We start from the raw sequence: 16,739 nt of genomic DNA, 5'->3' as shown, positions 1-16,739 counted from the left end.
AATTCAAAGAGACCCCCCCCCACTCAATCCAAGGCCTTTTTTCCAATCAAATAATTAGTATGTGAGGAAAAAATAGTAGCTTCTTTCCTTCAGATTACATTAAGGTGTAGTACAGACATCAACGGCACAAATAGGGGAAAAAAATGATCATGTAATGCAGGCTATAGTAGATAGCGGCTTCAAAACGTACCAAAGACATCCAGATGTACAATATTTACATTCTACTTTCATTAACAAAAAGCAGCCCCTCTCGGGAATGAGGATCATAAGCTCTTCATTTATTTATCTTGACAAATCTTAGAAAAAAAGTCAAAAACAAAAAGGTCTTCTTTATATATAAATTTACAAAACAAAAGCACAAGGGAAAAAACTGAACAAACCAAGTAAATTTTCACTTCTTCACAATGCACAATTATGTTGTATCTCACAAACAGCTCATAGCTCCATGTCAACTTATTCATCTCTTTGATGTAACATGTTGACTACACCTCCTTTGTAAGAGCAAATTGTAACACATCATTCACAGAGAAAATCTAAAAATGCTGAAATGCTTGGAACTCCTATATATTAAATCTCTTCTGAAAATCTAAAGAAAAAGAGAACAGAATGTTTTAGACAACGTAATAGTGTTCAGGTTATCTAAATACATCATGTACATTCTGTTGTTCCTCTCACTGCTTGGGTTGAAAGACTGATGGGACGGCTTGGTCATCATAAACCCACACATTTGCAAAAAAAACCAACAAGATAAACATCTTGAAATAAACCATGAAAACATATTCAATAAACAAGTAAAAATATCTGAAAAACAAAAAGGACAGACAAATGTAAATTAAAAGTATTGGCAAAAATGACACAATGTTATGTAGATGTTTGCTTGATCCCACAGGCATTAGAGTATGTAAAGTATGAACATCCTCAGGGCACAAAAAGGCAGGGAATCAGGGCAAAATGGGTCAAAGAAGATAAAACAGGAAGACCTGCCACACCTCATCTTGCGGGATGATCATGAACCCTTTTACTTTTACAGACAATTTAACCTCTAAATTATGGTTCACAACTTGAAATCTGATAAAACAGTGCATATCTCCATTTCCAAGGAGTTCACAACTTGACCTCTGACAAAAGAGTTCACAACTTGACCTCTGACAAAAGAGTTCACAACTTGACCTCAAATAAAAGGGTTCACAACTTGACCTCTGACAAAGGTGTTCACAACTTGACCTCTGACAAAGGTGTTCACAACTTGACCTCAAAGAGGTTCACAACTTGACCTCAAACAAAAGAGTTCACAACTCGACCTCTAACAAAGGGGCTCACAACTAGACCTTTCATAAATGTGATTGCAAGTTGACAAAACGAGGACAAGGACAGATAGTTTTGGGACAAGTAGCAATGTTACAGGGATATAAGGAGATATTAAGGAGGGAATGAGGAATATCTTAGAAGAATTTAGGGAGATCTTAAGAGGGCATAATATGGTGTTACAGGTCCAGGGGGTAAGTGACAAGGGGATGGATATTTACTGTAAGGGTGGTTTCTTTCTTTTAAGATGTTAAGGAGGAAATTGGGAGACATATCATTGATGTAGGGCAAAGCCATGTTATTAAGTGAGGACATAAAGATGAGGGGAGAGGCTGTGGATGGGGGGACATGAGGAGAGATTGGGGACACTTACCCGTGAGGAAGTACGAAGAAGTTACAGGGATGTAGTCAAAAGCTAAAGGAACATGAGGATGTGTTGGTGGACGAGGATGGGTTGATGGGACACAAGTCAGGATAAGTGAAAGAAACAAAAACTTGAAAGCTTACAAAAATGGCAACTGGAACACAAGGCAAATATTTGATTTACATCAAATGCATGAAGTGGGTAAGGCATCAACATTACAAGAGCTAAACAAAGTTTTGTATTTCCAACAATTAGAGGAAACTGAACTTTAAAAGAGATAAGCCTTTCCATTTTTCCAAGTTTCCTGCCTTTCTGGTAATATTATCCACTTGTTTTGGTACCTTTTATTGAATGGTCAACAAGAACCAAGAATATTATCACTGCTGAAAGAGTAACTCCACCAATTTATGTTCACGCTGTAAAGCAAGAGCAAAAGGAGTTATGCCTACAAATTTTTCATGCAGCAATGAAGATATGTACCAAGGTATCATCTGGGAGACGGAATTTCACAAGAAAAGGCACAACTGAGTGTAAAAAAAAGTAAGAGAGGATAGGAAAATGACCCCAATAACAAGGAATCTAAAAGTATTTGAACAACAAATGGTGTTAATCTAATGTCAACAAAATAAACAAAGCATGGCAAGCAAAAAGATGTGGATGTACACGCTTGACCTCCACAGGAATGGACATGTGTGAATGTCAACAATAATTGGTCGCTGCATCAAACAAAGCAAAAATGTAACTTATATTTCTCTGTCTCAGTTTTTCTATTTTATCAACCCCCCCCTCACTAATCAGTCAACGTTTGCTCATTCATAAGATGAGGCAACATTAGTCACATGAGTTACACTGCTCACAAGCCTCTCACAATCAATGTGAAATAGATCACTTGTTTCTTTCATCATGTTTTCTCTGAATACATTCAGCTGGTACACCAACATACATATCAAAAGACTCATACCCCCCATAAACACAGTTTAGACAATTTAGAAAGCAGGTAATTGATGAGTTAGTCGAAAGATAGCATAATACCTCTCCCAACAACAGATCAATAAATTGGCGTCACAAAAAAAATTTCTGTCATATAGACAAATTATATTCTACAAGCAGTTAATCCCTTATTCTCACAACCTGACATTTAACAATACAACCAGTCTCTACAATCCACCCAAAAGCGGCTGGACAAAACCACTGGACTAAGGACAATAGAGCTTTTTAAAGGCTGGTGTCTGCCAACCATTCACATACCCCAACAGAAAGCACTTGTCTCATCATGACAACATCAAAACTTCCACAGTGACAACTGTCATAAAGAAGCTACATCACAACCTGAGACAAGATGGGAACTGTCTGTCCTGAGAATGGAAGTCCATCCTCTCCACACATCATCCCATTTCCCCCCTAAACTCAAAAAGGCTCTCATCAGGCTAGACAAATGAGTTGATACCCATGCCATGCAGCATGACCATAGGCCAGTAAAAACATCTGGGTATTGCTATTGCTAAAGTAATGGTAAGGTTTTTCACCATTGTAAGCAGAAGACATAAATGAGTTGGATTTCCACTCAGTGCAGTTATTTGTTATTCTATCAAATATCTCTGTTTGTTTGTTGGGACACAATATCCCTCTCAGCCCAGGTTGGCCCTGGCAGGCAGGGTCAAAGGAGCAAAGCTCCTAAATTATCTAAGTTTTGCCATTGGGAGCATAAAACTTTTATAATCAATCAAAGACTCAGTATCTGTCCAATCACCAACAACATGCTCCCATGGGAGAGCAAACCTTCAACAGAGGGAACGTCCTCACAGACTGCTCACATCATTGACAACATGAAAGTGAAATGAGCACCCATCAAACTAAAACAAAAACATAATTACGTAAATTTTTAGTATTCAACCTTTCTCTGGTACAACACACAACACAAAACCAAACCAACACAGTCATACAGACACTTTGCCAAACTAAAACATCCACAGACACTAAGTAAAACTGACATAACTATAAAGACCTGAAGGAACCCCCAACAATAGCCATGCTATATCAAATCCATAACTCAACTAGGTGGACAGCCCGTTGCGGCACCAGTCCAAAGGTAAAGGAATAATCAAATGAGTGACTAAGAGAATCACTGAGTGGTAGATGTCATCAGCCTGAGCTACCACACTCCACTGAATGACAGTGATTCAAGAAGCTTCATCCGACTACCAACACTCAGAGGTGCAATGTTTACTAGTTGCAACTGGCAGGTTTCTGGGACAAGAAAAATTCTATTTTACTTGTAAATTAGTTCTACAGTATACTCACTCAAAAACACTTCAAGTGATCCTAGCAATCAATCAAAACAAAAGTCTTAACACTGTTAACTTCCAAAAAAACATATGTACACATACACACCTTCTCTTTCACATGTAAGGAAACTTTGTAGAAGAATGTCAACTTTTGGATCAACTAAAGGTTGCCACAATCTCGAAAATAACATTACAACATTTTCCGAACTCCAGTCCAATTTTCATACGCAGTGACAGCAGATAGCACCAAACAAACCCATTGGTAAATGTCTGTTAAGCTGAAGTACATTGGAGCAACTATGTTGAGGCATATGTCAGGACAACTGGCGGCACTCACGAAAAGTGGGGAACAGAAAGCAGTGTAGGGAACGAAATCTGAGGAGAGAATTCAAGACAAAGTTACTTTTTCTGTGTCAGTGAGGAACATTATAGAAAAAAACCCACACTACCTATTTTCCCACAACCAAACACTGGCCCCGAGATGTCAATCAGATAATTCAGCAAACATCAAAGCTGTTTGATACTTTTGATAATACCAGAGTCCATGCCTAAGATCCCACCTCTTACAATCCCAGTTCCCTTAAAACCCTCCTTGTTTTAGGAAAACATAATTTTTACTAAACAAAAGTCATCCCTAAGATCCCGCCCTGAAAGATAGCATTCGGCTTAGATTCCGCATTCCAGATCATAATTTATGGAACAAACCCAGGCGGGAGCAGCTGCTCAACCAAGTCGTGAAAATTTGCGACTAATTTACTGCACGTTGCATCACAGATTATCCACTGCCATGAAAGTGATATTAGCTCTGTTGTAAATCTCGATGAAACGGTACAATATTTGCCCAGACAGGATCACACCAAGATGTGAACTCGTTGATGCATTTCTTTTCCCCAAACATAGAATTCACACCTGAGCTCTCCACCTAAACTTACATCACAAGTTGGGTGGGTAGAGCCTACAAGTTTAGTGTGCAACAGACAGGATCACATTGAACTGTGCTTTTGTTTTCCTGACCATTGCAGCACTTGTCTCTAAACCTGAATTTGTTTGGCAGACTGAATTTTAATTGGTGCAGTCACAAAACAATGGTGCGCTACGACAAAGGTGGGGGAACTCGGCCAGACCAGAGATGGAAAGCTATAAATTTTGGACAGGTAAATGGGTGGAGCAATGGGATTGGCATAGTTCATGAGACTCAAGATTGGACAAGTGAAAATTGCATGCCTCGTGCCCATGTGATTGGTTATCAAGGCTGACCACTCTTAGCCCATCATGTCATAAACCCACCTAAGGTTCATGTCAGTCCATTTCAGAATAAGGGGGGACCATTTTCCGATTGTGGTCTGACCACGTGTCACTGTGGATTTTCCCTTTGGTGCATCGGATAAGATCTCGCATTTTCCTTGCTCGCAAGCACCAGGATCTTAGAGACTAATGTATACAGAAAGCACAAAGAATGCAGATCCCATTGTTGTCATTTTCAAAAGGATTTGTACTTTATTCTTTTGATGTTAGGAGGACAAACAGAACTGAAGGTCCCAAACAAAAAGCAGATATCTTCTTGGTCTGTACTTTTCAGTTTTAGTAAGGTTTTACGGTGCTCGCAACTGCATAAGGTCATATTAGCACAAAGAGGTGGATGTCAACAGAAGTCCAAATGGGTAATCAGGCTTACTCTGCTCACCACTCTAGCCTCAACAGCACAAAGTCTGTTTCGATTATCAATGCACCCCAAAAATAGCACTTCACAAGAGAGTGACAAACATACGACAGAAGAAGAGGAAAATGACGATAGTAAGGATGAGGAAAGAAAAAGTAGCATTTCCCTCTATGTTGTTCCGGCACAGTATGAGCATGACATTAATAAATCAGCCTATTTACAATTCTACTGTGCATAAGAACATATTAATATACCCCCTTTAGGAATGGCCTAAAGAAAACTTCAGTCAGTAGCACTGCCCTGGTGGGGAGTCTGTGCCTTTGTGGGTGATACAGCTCTCCAAACCCATAAAGGACCTAAACTAAGTTGACAGAGGCGAAAATAATAACAACTGTTCTCCTTTCCATACAGCCAAGGCACTGAAAGCTTTACACTGAGAGACTGGTAGAAGTGTGGGCAGCTGTCAAAAAAGATAAGCAGATATTATACATCCATGGTGATGGTATATTTGTTTTGCAATCTCTAGTGGTGAACAAGCCTAGAGGCAACTTGTACACAAGGGACTTCTAAAACAGCGCACAGAAATGCCTCACCTGGTAGGGTCTTCAGCAGAGGAAAATCCTGGCACCTCCACCACATTAGCCTTTCCAGGGTACTCTGAGAAGCTGACAGTAATCTGTTGAGACAAAACAAACAAAGCCATTACAATTCCGTCAAACGGGCATCAATAAAAAAAAGACAACTCATCACTTTAATCATTTCAAATATGTAATCAACAGCTAGCTAACTTAATACTTTAATCATTTTAAATATGTAATCAACAGCTAGCTTACATATAATAAAGCCAAGTCCTGCTAGTCCATTTAAATACAAGACAATGCTGACCATAACAAAGAAAGTACTGGGTGAGAGATCAAGGGGAAGGCTACATGGTGCCTACAGAGAAGTCACAGAGAATGATGTACAAGTACAAAAAAGTGAAATAAGGTCAAGAATCAAGTAGGTAAAAGAGGAAAGTGTATGTCGGTGGGCTATACCCTGGTCCAGGACGAGAATGGTGATGATGATGCTAACAACAATAAGACAGACAATAAAGTTGGCATCCTTAACGCAGTGGACTCTATTAGCATATATCTATGTTTTTTTTGGTTTTTTTACCCTATAAACATTTCCAGAAACTTCTGAAAATTTGTTATACTAACTATAAAAATAACTTCCCATGAGAATCTGCCCCTAAATAAGACTGACCTGTTCAGAGAGTTGGGAAGGCTTGAGGAGTCTGAGGGCCTCCAGGTGAGAGTGAAACTGGGGCACCACTGTCAACTGCTTCTGGAGTAAATGCTCTGAACAAACAAGAGAAAAATGGGGTGTGGGTGGTTAACAAAAATTAATGTTGAAAAAGCTGAGAAGAATAGAGTAACAAAATAAAGTATCTTATCCCTGTCTTTCCTGGTTTTTGTTGAAAGATTTTCAACCTTATTTATCAAGGCCAATATCCATGCGACAAGATGGACAATCGATAAAATACCTACTACAAATACATGTAAATACATGTAGTTAACTGTTCAAATCCTTTGCTGAAAGCAGTGATTCCAACAGAGAAAGCAGAAAAATACAGAAGGGTCCATGTTTAAGGGGCAAAGTGCCCCCCCCCCCCCCATTCCACTCAGATAAGACGAAATTGGAACCAAGTGCCTAAAAGGTTGAAAATGGCAAGTGGGAGCCTGTTTGAAAATAATGCCAAATACCTACAATACCTATTTTTTCACCAAGAGTTTGTCATGTTTTACCTTGCTGGCAATGTTTAAAAACTACATTTCAATTTGTCACCACACCATTGACAGCAGGCAAATTCGGGAACATCAATCTTGACGATAAAATCACAAAGAACGTCCCGTAATTTTCCTCCGTTTTTGCCTTCAAATGTCGAATGTCCCAACCACATAGCATAACATTCATTTAATCTTTTCGACAGAAACACATTTGCAATCTTACCGATGATGTATCCCACAGTACAGTCGTCAGGTAACCGAATCGTTTCAGCAGTTGTCATGAACCTCCCTCCACTGAAACAGGCCAGAGAGCATAATAATTATTGCCTACAAAATCTTTGCAAATTTAAGGCAGGGGAAAAGAAAACTACTGAAATAGTTATTCTAAGACAAACATGAGAACCAATTAGGAGCCAGCTGCCTTGGTGGAAAAACACTAGTGCCATTATGTGGACTTTAAGGCAGCATAGTAATTACTAAGTCAAAAATATTATGACAAGTGCACTAACACAATCTTACCTGTATCTCTGAACAAAATCTAGAGGTCGAACATCCAACCAGACCATGTAATGTGCTCACCTGGCATGAGGAGCCATCTTCAGTGCGAGAGATCTACTGATGCAGAAGCCAGCGCCACCTGTTGCAAACCAGAAGGCCAGCTTCATCTGTGCAGGGAATGGGGAGAAGAAAAAAAAATACCCGTCTCGATAAAACATTGAGTCACATAAAGATAGAAGTAGCACAGCTCATGTGATGTTTGTTTGTTTGTTTGTTTTTGGTAGGTGTTTTACAGTGCTTGCAACAGCATAAGGTCATATGAATGCGCGAGACACATTAAACATTTTCAGTTGGTAGGAAATTTTTTATTTTGCCCACGGGCGGCCAAAGCCTTCTCTTATCGATTTTGAACCACCAAAGGATCTTAAACGTGTGCAACTTGCAAATGGGACCTCCAAGATTTTTCACTCTTGTCTGAGAAGGCTAAGTGTTGATCTTTCCTACCATAAGATCAGGGGTGTGGCTGAAAGACAGCAGTAAGAAATTTCCTACCAACTGAAAATGTTTAATGTGTCCCGTGCATTCATATGACCTTATGCAGTAGCAAGCACCGTAAAGGAGCAGGAGTAGAAAGGCTGCAGAAAGAGTCAGGAGCCTAGAGGCAGGGTCAAAGGGGGCGAGGGCAGAAAGTGGAGTCGAAAGCAGACGACAGAACATTGCTAGAGAGCAGGAAAGAAGGAGAAAGGATACAATTTTATAAAAAGAAAATTTCTGTCGCTATCTGGATTCGAACCCAGGACTTATTGAATGAGAGGCGAACACCTTAACCTCTAGGCCACAAGAGCCCCCAACTCCTGTCTAAAAGAACAGAAGTAGGAATTGCTATAGATGTTGATTTTCTCTAAAATATTTTGAGATACTGAACAGAGGGGCAAAGCAGTGCAAAAAAAATGTATTTCTCCCACCACCTTTCAATCACAAACAAAATTGCATCATCTAAACTCAGCCCAGGCTCTCAATAATGTCGAGCATATGTTTATGACTCAGCATTTAGGCGGGTGGTAACAGGGGTGTGTCCTTGTGCAACACACGATAATCTTAGCTCAACAATGGGATACTGCAGTTGACATCCAGCAAAAATGCTTGTTAGTAAGAATGTCTGTATTTGAGTGATATTGTGTATTATGTGACACTGACAAATTATAGTTAGAGACACATTTATTGTACTTGCCAAAGAAAATTGATTTTCAATGGGGAACTTAAGTCAAGAGCTTTTAAAGCACCTCTTTGTCACTTTGTACAATCATAAAAAATAAACCTCTGATAATGACTGTAAATGTCTTTTACTCCTTTGTTGATGAATTTAGATCATTGAAGAGGTGGGCTGGTGTGACCCTGCCTGTCAGGGCCAACCTGAGCCGACAGGGAGTTTCCCAGTACATGGTTATACTCCATAGAATAACTTCCCTACACCAGAATCAAACTCACATCCTCATTGAGAAACTGTGAAAAGCATAACCAGAGATGACATTGCACAGCTACTCACCCCAGGATGCTTGCGGTCCTCTATCTCCAAAGGGTGCTTGAGACTGGGCTTGCCCAGGTACCAGTCGCTGCGGTGGTCATACTGCTGCAACAACTTCAGCAGTCGAGGAACATTCAGGTAGATGTCGTCGTCCATGTGGCAGAACCAGCTGAAGGGAACAGACAGACATGTAGTAAAACATCTGATGGAAAAACAGTAAAGTATTTGAAAAAACAACCCCCCCCCCCCCCCGACAAAAAACCCCCACAACCTACAAGACAGAAGACTGGCACCGGAATTGTTTAAAAAGAAAGAAAAAAAAAAAAAAAACTATCCTGACTAAATGATCCTTGTTTGACTCACCGTTTCCGAGAAGCCATGTAATAGTCGAACTCTACAGCCATCTTGCAGCTCAAAGCTTGCCTACAGAGATACAAGAAATGTACATAAAATGAAACAATTTTAGTCAATTTGAAGAAAAGAACACCAAGGAGCAGTGGACCAGCAATGGCCTTCACAAACTCAAGAAAGATATCCATACATGAATATGCCATGGAAAGCAAAAAACACATTACCCCAATATCTTGGAAAAAGCCAAACAAAGATGATGGAAGGTGAACAAAAATTGTCACATATAAAATATGGTGACCAAAAAAGACACCGTCAGAGAATGGCTTAATAAAACTCAAGAAAAATATCCCCAATCATCTTGTAGGCCAGGCCCAAAACATAAACTTGTGATGACTTTCAGCTACTTCATGAATCAGACCAAAATGATTATGATTGTTAATATTTTGGCCCAAATCAATAGAATTCGATCATTCTCATTCGGGAAGCAGACAGCATTGACATTGCTTGTCAGGGACAACAACAAAAAACCTAATGATTACAAATTTGCCAGAAACCAGATATATACTATAATCTTCAAGTTGTCAGTTCATACTTAAAGGACAATTGCTAAAAAAAAGTCTACATTCTAAAAAAAAAGGTAATCATCATAATAAAAATAAAGCATCTTAAGGTGACATCTTTATCAAGCAACTTAAAGAAACTGGCACTTCCAACTGTATAAAATCCTAGTTAAAAAGACCTCTACAGTCTAACAGTAATCTGTCAAAACAGAGAAGAGCCCCACTTAAATCTTTTTATCCTGGTCGTACCCCCAAGGACTCTGTACCCGCCCTAGGGCCGCCACCCCATATGATTTGGAATTCAGGGTGTATATTTCAAAACGCTGTATTTCTTAAATTTACTCTTAGATTTTAAGGAAATTTGGCAGTTACGTTACAAATTGAAAGTAGTATCTGAAACTGTATGCGGGTGGGAATTACACCAATTACTAACACCATATAGATTTTGAGGTGTATCCCCCCATCCAACTTGACCCCGATTGCTGCTCCCACGACATCCCCTTGGATTTACACATCTACCCCTACCCATCGGTATTGCACCAATTCCAGTACTGGTCCCGTCACCGTGATCTGAACCACTATTAGGTGAGTCTAATTCCCGTTTGTTTTCATCCACAATGCTATTTACGGCACTTGATTCAGAGTCACTTTCATCAAATTAGTCTAATTCCCCCTCACAACCCAGCACCACTTCTTGAAGTACTTCATCAGTCGTGAACATACGTTTTGTGACATTTTTCAAGCTTCTATACCCATCAAAAACAAAGAAACCGCTGTTCATTGGAAAATTGAAATATTCAGACAGAGCTAGCATCACAGAATTTGCGTATTTTGGTAGTTACAAGCATTACTAGCTGTTTCATGTGATCGTATAGCTGTTCCGAGTTTACCTATAGCCCAGCCTAGTCCATGTTACGAGTATACTCGTAGCCCGGATAAAAAGAGTAAAAGAAAGATCAACCCACTGAGCTTCTGACACATCACTCAGTCAGCTAGTGATCATCATGTCACTCACTGCCACATGGACATACACTTATAATACTAGGTGGGTACTCATTCAATGAACGGACTCAAAAGAGTCCATCGTCAAGTCAGTGTAGAAACAGTGCACACTGCTTGTGAAGGGAAGCCTCACTTGTTTACAATGGCCCCTTAGACAGAAGACGGACTTTTAGAAGATTAGGTCTAAACGAAACTAATGAAAAACTGAAAGTTTAACTACAGTGACTTCAGACTCCTTACAAAATACAACTGTCTAAACCACCGTTAATTTTTTCAATTTGAAAGTTAAGTGGTTCGGAAATTTTAGGCGTCTAAAGTGAGGAACTTTCAAAAATAATAATATAACATGTCACCCACTAATTCATGATGTCACTTACTGGCCTACAGGCAGGGATATAATATTAACAGTTTGCGGTCACTTGGTGCAATAATGTGGCGGTGAAAATGATCTGTTCTGGTCACAGTTCTGTGCCAGGCCCGAGAAATCGGTTGCAGTCGTTCTCCTGGCTAGGAGACCAGATAGGGTATTTGTACTGCTGGCTGTGTGACTGCAAAGTGTTAAACTGCTGGTACTGAAAACATGCCAATCGTTCACTGACAAATCACTCAAAGAAATGCAAATTCGTTGACAGGTTACTCACCGACTGTGATCTGTGGAGCAGTTGGTATTGACAACATGATCTCCTGTGGAGAAACAAATGCCCAGATAAGCTGATGAAATACTGTTGACTAACAACAAATTTTCAAGTATTTAGAAATTTGACAACTCTCAAATCTAGATAGGTGCAAACTTGGAAGGATAAAAAAGTACAAAAAATATAAATATAACGTATCTGTTTACATTGTTTGTTCTTCAAAAACTAATTTTAAGCCACATCTTAAAGTAAATGTTCACTGTTACATTATACCAAAGATCATATTTGTGATACAATTGTCTCTAAACCTTGTTTTGTGATGATGTTAAATGTGGCTAAATTGGCTTATATAATATATACAAGTTACTAAATGAGTTGCAAACATTTAATATTCACCCATTTCTCAAAAGACAAATGGTACTATTTTGAACATGGGAACCTGCACAAGGCTGAAACTTATGAGGACGGAAAACCTGAAAATAAACTGTAAGAAACAGAAGGTCCTCATGTGACATCAACAACGAGGCACAAGCGGCACCCTGACTCCTGGTGAACATCTTATGATGAGAAAGGCTGTTGCCAAATATAAAAGCTTTGGAATTATCATTTCTCAGATAAGTGGCCCTGGCATCATGGTGAACTTATAGCTTGGCTTATATTATGGCAATAAAGGAAACAACAATCACGTCTTGCCAGGAAAAGCATCTAATAGGCCACAACAAATTCAGTCGAACCTATGTAAGATGGCCACCCGTTGTCAAGGAGAAAAATGGCCGTAAGACAGGTGGCCGTCTTAGGCAGGACTGATCAAGATGAAGAAAACAAACCATTCCTTTCTGAGGTCCCAACCGAAGGTAGCCGCATTGTTGTTGTTTTCACTGGGTATTTTTTCTCTTTTTTTCCTACTTTTGTGCAAGGGTGACAATAAAACGAAACGTGTCAGATGAGGAGGACCAAGTGCAATGGTAAAACAAACACATGGGTTGCCACCACTCGGAGAACGAGCAAGGCTTCTTTCACAAGTTCATGTTGACGTCCATTGTTACTTTGTTACAGACTGGGTAAACAGTGACCACTCATCTCACTTTCGATTTGTGTATGAGTTCTGGGCGGGGCTTATGGTTATGAAGGATCACACGCTTACCTCAACAGCAGCTGAAAAGTTGTTACCTATTGGTCAACAGTTGGAGGGGTCTACACAACACGATCAGTTGGAGGGACTACACCTAACAACAACAGGTGATTGCATTATGACGGTTTGCCCACAATGCAAGGGTCACTAAGATGGCCATCTAAGACAGGTGTTATTGTTTAGCGTGATAGGGGTTGTGTGTTAAAATATGGTGGCCGCGGCCGCGTTGGACAGGTGCCCGTTTTACACAGTTAAATTATATAGCAAAAACGCAAGGGGGGCAAATGGAAAGGGGCCATGTGTACAGGTGGCCGTCAGGGCAGGTTCGACTGTACAGAAAAATGGGGTCAGCACTCACGTAAAGCTTCCTTCATCTCTTTATCCTCCGTGTCTGTGAAGAAATATATCTGAGGAACCAAAACATTGTGTCCAGTAAGAATGTGGTGGGTAAAGATAGAAGAAAGGCTTTTTAATTCACAAATGGACACAATTCTATTGATTTTGTAATATTTAGTAATATAGATCTAGTTCGAATAAAAACATAATCATAAAAAACTAGTACTTTGCTAGGGTCGAAATAGTAAAAATTTGTAACAAATGAAAATGAACTAGAAAAGTGCTATAGCTGTAGAATATGATTGATATAATATCTGAACATGAGATGGGTGTGAGAATATATAAATTAAATCAATACCAACTACTGTCACTGAGTCGGTCTAAATAATCACTCCCGTCTCATGCTCTGGTATAATAGCACTTTCCTTGTTCATTTTATTCAACTGTATTACACAAGTAATAACTTTCTATCCTTCACAAATTGTTTTTGAAATATTTGATGGTTTTTAATCAGACTACCGTAATTACATAGTTTCATAGCAATTATTGCTATTTGAATTTAAACCAATCTAGATGTTTCAGGGGGGACATGGACACTACTCCCCCCCCAAAAAAAATCTGGGGTGGAGCTCAAAATTCTTGTAAAACAGGTAAAAATGAACAAAAGGAAAAAAACTTTTTTGTATTGAGATACAATACCTGAGCATGAGACATATGATGAGATAATAGGGAACGTAAAATTTATAAACAGTGGAATCCTGTTATAACGAGAGGGAGGGGATCGGTACGAAATGTCCGTTACAGCAAGCAGGATTCTCATAGTAAGGGATCCAGTAATAAATCCAAAGGAAATAATGAAGTACGCCAAATCTATGATGATGGTGTGGCTCAGCATGACCTCTAGGTCTTACTTGGATTAAAAATCAAATCAAGTTTTTTTCTCTAGCGTTAGCGATGTTGACGGCTCAGCGTTGGCAATCAGAACGAAAAGTTCTCAAGGCTAACTCGCCTGCTGTGTTTTCCCCCACCCCACCACACCCTCTGGTGCATTCCTGCGTCAGCTTGCGCACGTCACACATTCGCTCCATGATTCATCACAGCACTGTGACCTCTCCATCCCCGCATCGGAGAAGTGAGAGTACTGAGAGGCATGATAGGCCTAGATAATCTATAATACGCTAGCCTATCACTATCAGGCAATGCGTTCTGCTTCACAACGGCTTGTCTGCCAGTGCCACACCCTCCCAACTCATTTGCTCCGGCCTTCATCGTTGGCACCATGGGCTGTCCCATTCATTGTTTCACTAGATCACCAACAAGCTTCTCTACTGGCGAGGTTTTACATTGCCCTATTAATATTCCGCTATAACCGACTTGCGCAAACATATCTGATAGCGCTGTGGCAGTATTTTATTTACAAAGATAAAGATTTAAGAAGGGAAAAAAACGGGGTTTTAGAATTTAATGTCTTTATAACAGACTTCTCGTTATTTCAGGACTCGTTATAAGTGGACTCCACTGTACCATGATGCTTTTATTGGCTACATGCGTGATCTGGGTAAATTTTTACTTGCACTCCCGCACACTGATGCACTGCTTTGGGAGTCAAACTGTTGCAGTACTTTTTGCTTCTGATCACAAAAAGCCACTAAAACTGTTACAAATCAATTAGGCCGGATCTATTTCTCCGAACACTTGGGAAAATAAACTTGAACTCTATTTCTCCGAACGGTTTCAGTTCTCAAGAGTCTTTGGTTATATTTTTGCGAATGAAGTGTGTGACTATGCGTGGCGTATGTGTGTGTGGGTAAGGCGTGAATGGGGGGAGAGTGTGGGGGCGTGGAAGGATTTTTTTGTGATTTAGGTTTTTGCTTTAGGCTTTAGGAGTGACTAAATGCAAAATAGGTTACTGCCAAAGTCGAGCAGTCTCGTTTTCTCGCAGTACCTTTAGAAGGCATTTTCAAATGAAGTATAGTCCAGGAACGTTGCCCCAACCACAATTGAAGTATCTGAATATAAACTTGCACTCTATTTCTCTGAACGGTTTCCGTTTCTCGAGATTTTTTTAATAAATTGCGAGATTTAGGCGTCATCTTTCATTCGCTGCCGTTCTGCGACGACCGGGAAGAATCATTTTTAGCATCGAATTCAATTTCTAGATTCAGATACTCCAGTTGTGGTTGGGGCTAGGTTCCAGGACTATACTTAATTTGAAAATTTTTATGCCTTCAAAAGGTACTGCGAGAAAGCAAGACTGATCGACCTTGGCAGAAACCTATTAGATTTTGCATTTAGTCACCCAGCAAAAACTAAAATCCTTCATGTAAACAAAACAAAAAATCCCTCCACCCTCGCTCCGTTCACACCTTACACACACACTCACTCACACACACACACACACAACACTCACTAGTCACTCACACACACGGACCACTCCATTCGCAATTATTCAACAAATCTCGAGAACGGAAACTGTTCGGAGAAATAGAGTTAAAGTTTATTTTCCTGAGCGTTCGGAGAAATAGATCTAATCTAGTCTAGATCTAGATATCTAGATTCTAGAGCCAGCCGTGAAAAAATGCATAGCGCTGGGCCTTTAAAAAGTTTTTCAAGGCCAAAAGTTTTACCTGTTCTCGAGCCAGAAGATACCATGTTTTCAAGATCAGCTGAATTCTCGACTTGTGATACTTTAGAGTTGTTTTCACGCTGACAAACACATCACTGAGCTCTGTTTCTCTCAGTTGATTTGGAAGTCTTGCTCTAGCACCAGACTTGTTCGAGACTGCTCCCGGTTTCGCTTGCCGATTCACGGACACTTGTAAGCTTCCGTTTTTCTGGAACATCAAGTTTTTATTCTGCTGAGAAGCAACAAGTGATTCATCTCGGTCGGTGCCTCGTTTATAACCAACAGCATTCCTCCAATTATTTCCTTCATAACTGACAGAAACAGATTTAGCACTTCTTTGTCTGCGAAAGACCTCACCCAAACCTCCTACTCCGAAAAACTCTTGTCCTGGCACCGCTCCTTCAGCCCCATTCGGGGGCGAAGGCCATGCTCCGCCATTGCCCACGTCGCGCCTTGTATCCAAACTTTCTGCAACTTTCCCACGGTCGTTTAAGTTGTTGAAAGTCCAGATATTTACGTTATAACTTATCCACACATTCAAAAGCAATATAATGGTAAGAAAGGTGGAGTATTTCACCACCTTTCGCACAGACAAACGCATCTGGACGGAAAGACATTCCTTCACATCGTCTGTGTGAAGATTAGTGAAGAAAACAATTGAAAACAATCCGCTATTTTTAGAAAAGGC

The 16,739-nt window shown here is 39.9% G+C and overlaps 1 protein-coding gene across 1 annotated transcript; it reads right to left on the bottom strand.

Annotated features, from left to right (window-relative positions):
- Positions 1-43: 43 nt before the first annotated feature.
- Positions 44-16,717, bottom strand: LOC101846720 (beta-1,3-N-acetylglucosaminyltransferase manic fringe). Its single transcript, XM_005092946.3, has 10 exons — positions 16,053-16,717; positions 13,448-13,496; positions 11,964-12,006; positions 9,773-9,832; positions 9,431-9,578; positions 7,966-8,051; positions 7,610-7,680; positions 6,863-6,957; positions 6,208-6,290; positions 44-4,329 (listed from the first exon to the last, which is right to left on the bottom strand). Exons 1-10 carry the CDS (start codon positions 16,650-16,652, stop codon positions 4,269-4,271), a joined length of 1,296 nt encoding a protein of 431 aa, XP_005093003.1. The 5' UTR covers positions 16,653-16,717; the 3' UTR covers positions 44-4,268.
- Between the last annotated feature and the right edge of the window lie 22 nt (positions 16,718-16,739).

The sequence above is a fragment of the Aplysia californica genome, unplaced genomic scaffold (assembly GCF_000002075.1).
Source record: "Aplysia californica isolate F4 #8 unplaced genomic scaffold, AplCal3.0 scaffold00055, whole genome shotgun sequence".
Lineage (NCBI taxonomy): Eukaryota > Metazoa > Mollusca > Gastropoda > Aplysiida > Aplysiidae > Aplysia > Aplysia californica.
This window is presented reverse-complemented; position numbering and strand designations above follow the sequence as displayed.

Coding starts and splice junctions, on each gene's coding strand:
- LOC101846720 (XM_005092946.3), bottom strand. CDS start 16,652: ATGCGTTTGTCTGTGCGAAAGGTGGTGAAATACTCCACCTTTCTTACC. Junction 9,833..11,963: donor TGCTCCACAGATCACAGTCG/GTGAGTAACCTG, acceptor GTATCTCTGTAG/GCAAGCTTTGAGCTGCAAGA. Junction 9,579..9,772: donor TACATGGCTTCTCGGAAACG/GTGAGTCAAACA, acceptor TGTTCCCTTCAG/CTGGTTCTGCCACATGGACG.